This window comes from Phalaenopsis equestris, unplaced genomic scaffold (genome assembly GCF_001263595.1).
Source record: "Phalaenopsis equestris unplaced genomic scaffold, ASM126359v1 Scaffold000425, whole genome shotgun sequence".
NCBI classification, from domain to species: domain Eukaryota; kingdom Viridiplantae; phylum Streptophyta; class Magnoliopsida; order Asparagales; family Orchidaceae; genus Phalaenopsis; species Phalaenopsis equestris.
The window spans coordinates 253,550-258,068 of NW_018164866.1; the positions used below are offsets into that span (position 1 = coordinate 253,550).

The 4,519-nt window shown below is 44.8% G+C and overlaps 1 protein-coding gene across 1 annotated transcript; it reads right to left on the reverse strand.

Annotated features, from left to right (window-relative positions):
- Positions 1 to 1,464: 1,464 nt before the first annotated feature.
- Positions 1,465 to 3,423, reverse strand: LOC110027349 (3-ketoacyl-CoA synthase 6-like). The gene has a single exon (XM_020728732.1). It carries the CDS (start codon positions 3,252 to 3,254, stop codon positions 1,731 to 1,733), a length of 1,524 nt encoding a protein of 507 aa, XP_020584391.1. The 5' UTR covers positions 3,255 to 3,423; the 3' UTR covers positions 1,465 to 1,730.
- Between the last annotated feature and the right edge of the window lie 1,096 nt (positions 3,424 to 4,519).

Consider the following 4,519-nt stretch of genomic DNA (forward strand, 5'->3'; position numbering starts at 1 on the left):
CGCTGTACCATCGAAAAATGAAATATTTTTACGACACAAATATAAGCCGTCGGTTTTACTGTAAGTCTTAACATTTTTGACTATATTATACATGTAAATCTTCCTCGATTCCCTCCAACTTAACGATGTTGAATTATAATAAATTCTTCGCTATTAAGCTTTCTAGTGAATATTTTATGTACGTGTTTTTTTTTTCATTATTATATGTTCTGAATTGTTGCGTAGAATTGCAATGTATTGACAAATAATATAAAATTATACGTGTAAAATCAACCACATAATTATTTGCTCATCGTAAGTGCTGCAAACTTTATTCAACTAATTATTTATACAAAGTGTCCCGCCACACGTGTTTTTACATTTCCTTTTATCTTATCATTAGTCAATCATGTTAAAACACACGTGAGAACTTTCTGGGGACTAAATCCACAGCAACACGTGCTCCCTTGATTACTCAAAAACATAATGATTATTGTCCACACACCTACTTAAAACACGTTGCATGAAACCATTATTTTTAGTCATTTATATGAAATTCATGTCATATGTTTATATTAAAATAATCCATAAAAAATATAAGATTAGAAGTTTTTTTAAAAAAATAATCATAGTGAAGCCCACAGAGTTACAGAGGATTTTACTATTTGAGGAATTTATATTAGTCAATCGTCTCGACTTACAAGAGGAATCTCTCAATTTATTGTTCTCTCATCTTCTCTCTCTTTTCTGCTCTCTCTACACCGAGATACGCCGAATAAACTCTATACCGAGATATACCGAAGAAGATAAACTTACAAGAGAAATAAATCTAATTTCTCTTCTGCCACAAGCCACCAAGAAGAAGCCAAGGGAGAACGATCTTCTTCTTCTTTCTTCTTTCTTCTTTCTTTTGCCGCAATGAACTACTTCTTACACTTTCCTTCCTCTATCCCGAGGTAGCCCGAAGAAGAATACAAAAAACCGTGACTTCAGAAACTGATGGAGAGCCGTACGATACCCTTTATCACGAGAGAGGAGGGAGAGGCAACGTTTTGCGAAACAGAAAGGCGGGAGTGGTTTCGCAAAACAGCAGGGTCGTGGTCGTGACCGTTCGCAATCGGCGCGGGAGCGGGAAGCAGGAGAGGGAGATCGGGAGGCGGGAACGAGAGTAATCGGGCTCCAGCTTAACAGTTTGCTTATCGAACGAATCGAACACGAACTCCCCGATGATCCAAACGCGAACTATTCATGAACAATGAGTGTTATGTAAAGACATAAGAATTGGGTGTTACGTATTTAAATGCCGCTATTATTTTGTATTTTGATGATGTAATAATTTAATGTTATTTTTATGTAGACCAGAATCGCCATGCTTGGCATTTTTCAACTTATAGCGTGAGGTAGGAGCCCACCCGGGACCAATGTCGGTCACTTTCCTTCCCGTTCGCCACACCACCGCTCCATCTGGTAAAACCAACAATAACATTAAATACACAACTTCAACTATCGCTGTATTACTTCTTGGGCATTAAATCAAACAGCTTGTATTCGACCCCCCCTCCTCCTCCTCACGAGACCACACAACACGCAACAGCCAGCAGCAACTACCAATGGAATCGGATCAGCCACAGAATCTTACACAACACATAATTAAATTTCAACAAATCAAACACCCATCTACTTCACAACGTCGTTCGGTTGGTGGTAGGAAGAGTGGTTGAACAGATCGCCGGCGGCGAGTGCGGAGTTCTTCAGAGCTTGACGACCTCCGGGATGAAAACAGGGTAGCGGTCAATGCAATCCGCCCAGGGGCCGTCGAGCGGCGTCTTAACCGTCCTCATGCATTTCCAAACCGCGCTGTTGCACTTGAATCCGCTCCCGAAGCCAATCTGCCAAATCCGATCGCCGCGCTTTATCCGGCCTTTGGATTCGATGTAGTTGAGTTCGTACCAGAGGGAGCTGCTGGAGGTGTTACCGAAGCGATGCAGGGTCATCCGCGAAGCCTCCACGTGCTCCGGTGAGAGCTGCAGATTCTTCTGCAGCTCATCGATCACCGCTCGCCCGCCGGCATGGATACAGAAGTGTTCGAAGGCTTGCTTGAAGTCTGGGATGTAAGGTTTCCATTTCGGATTTATGATCTTTCGGCCAATGAGTGTGAAGAGGAAGAGGAGTTGCTCGGAAGCAGGGAGGACCAGAGGGCCGATGGTGGTGATGTTGGATTTAAGGGCTTCCCCTGCGATGGCCATGAGGTCCTTGGAAAGAGAGATGCCGGAATGTCCGTCCTTGTCCTCCTCCTCGTAGACGCAATGGTAGGCTTTTTCATCCGCGCCTTTATGGGTTCGAACGAGGTGGAGGAGACGGTACTTAGCGCGACGGCGGTCCCGGCGGCGATTGGAGAGGAGGATTGCGGCGGCGCCCATGCGGAAGAGGCAATTGGGAAGAAGCATGGAGCGCTGGTTCCCGGCGTAGAAATTGGGAGTGATGATCTCGGTCGAGACAACGAGGGCGGTGGAGTTGGGGTGAACCTGGAGGAGATCTCTTGCGAGGTCTATGGAAATGAGCCCTGCGCTGCATCCCATGCCGGAAAGATTGAAACTTCGAATGTTGCCGCGGAGTTTGTAGCGGTTGACGATCATGGCGGAGAGGGAAGGGGTTGGGGAGAATAGGCTGCAGTTGACGACGAGAGTGTCGATGTCTTTGGGCTTGAGACCGGTGCGGGAGAGGAGGTCGTCGATGGCTGAGAAGATGACGAGTTTGGCTTCGGTGCGGGAGGCTTCCATGTTGGGGCTAGGTGGGATGTAATGGTTAGCAGGGGGGAGGCAGGTTTCTTCACCGAGGCCAGAGCGCTCGAGGATTCGGGCTTGGAATTGGTAGCTCTTCTCGTCGGAGCAGATGATGCGGGTGTGTTCCATGAAAGTGGAGAAGGGGACTCGACAGGACATGGGCGGTTTGAAACAAGCGTAGTCGAGGAGGTAGATTGGGCGAGGGCGGGACATGAAGTAGACGGTGGCGACGAAGACGATGATGAAAGCGGAACACAGGATTTGGAGGAGGTCCAGTTGGAGGGAGCGCCAGAGGGAAAGAAGTTCGGAAGGGCCCATTCGGGCAACTTCGAGGGCGAAGATGGCGATGATGGGGATGAGGAGGAGGGTGAGGATGTGGTTTACTAAGTATTGGTAGCCAAGTTTGACGTATTTGAGCTTGACGGAGTTTTTGAACTCTGGAAGGGGAGGGGATGTGGAAGAGGAAGGGGAGGAGGTGGAGGAGGTTGGCATGGCGGAATGCTGTGGTTTGTTTGGGATTAATGCTCGGGGATGAGGTAGTGATTCGTTTAATCGGGAAAAAATGGAGTTTTTTTTTTTTTTTTTTTTTTTTTTTTTGGAACTCCGGCGGGTTTGGGGAGGAATGGATTGGAGCAAGGAGGGGGAGGGAGGGAATTTAAAGGGTGGTTCAGGGGCGCAATGAATGGGGGTAGATGGTAGTTTAAATGAGAAGCTGGCTCCAGGCCGGCTCTTGTATGCAGAAAATATTACGTAATTGTGAAGGCGACAGTGGGATTGGGAGGGATAATATTTCTGCGTGGAGATTATTTTACTGCCGCGTGTCACGGATAAATAGTCCCACATCAGTTAGGTATAGAGCCGAAAAGCAGTATTTAAGTCCTGGGATGTCCACCACCCATAAGGCTCTTTTGGGATGTGACAAGTGGTATCGGAGCAAATTACTGCCTGCCAGGTGTGTGGACTCTCCATGGTCCAGTGGGACCCTCGGGGGAGTCGATTCGTGACGAGGGCATCACGTGATTGGGTGGAGAAGAATGTCACAGACAAATAGTCCCACATTGGCTAGGTGTAGAGCTATTTAAGTCCTATTTAAGTCCTATGCTGCCCACCACCCATAAGGGCTCTTTTGGGATGTAACACGCGGCTGTCATGGGGGGGTATCTGGCTACTCTTCATTTTTTTAAAAAAAAAGTAACACAAATTAAAGGTTAAGAAAATATTATAAAATTTCTTGCTAATTGTTTAATATGAGCGTCCAGGACTTCAAATGTATAAAAATTTGGGGAAATTTAAATGCGTAGCCAACAATTCTTATGTTTTTTGTTTATCTGGTGGACAAAATATAATGTTTATATTTTGAATATTTTGATTTCATGAATTTAGGCATAAACAGATGCATTTCAGTTTTGGAAGTTAGTCATGATGATATTTTTGATAGTGTTGTCAAAGATTTAAGTATTGATACTTTAAGTTTTTGATGCATAGGTGAAAGTTTTGTTTTTAAAAATATTTATTTGATTTAATTTGATTGACTAACATAGCCCGGCTAAGGGGTTCAATTGGGTCAATTGTGTTCAAATAATCCTTATAGCCAATTTGTAACCTTAGGTCCATTTGTAGTCGAGTATGCCAGCTTGGGCTAACCTGAGTTTAATGGTTTAACTAGGTCAACTTAAAGAAGAAGATAGCTCAAACTAAGTTCTAATGGTTTAGTTCTCATTGTTCAAGATTTTATACTTCACTTCTAATTCCATTGC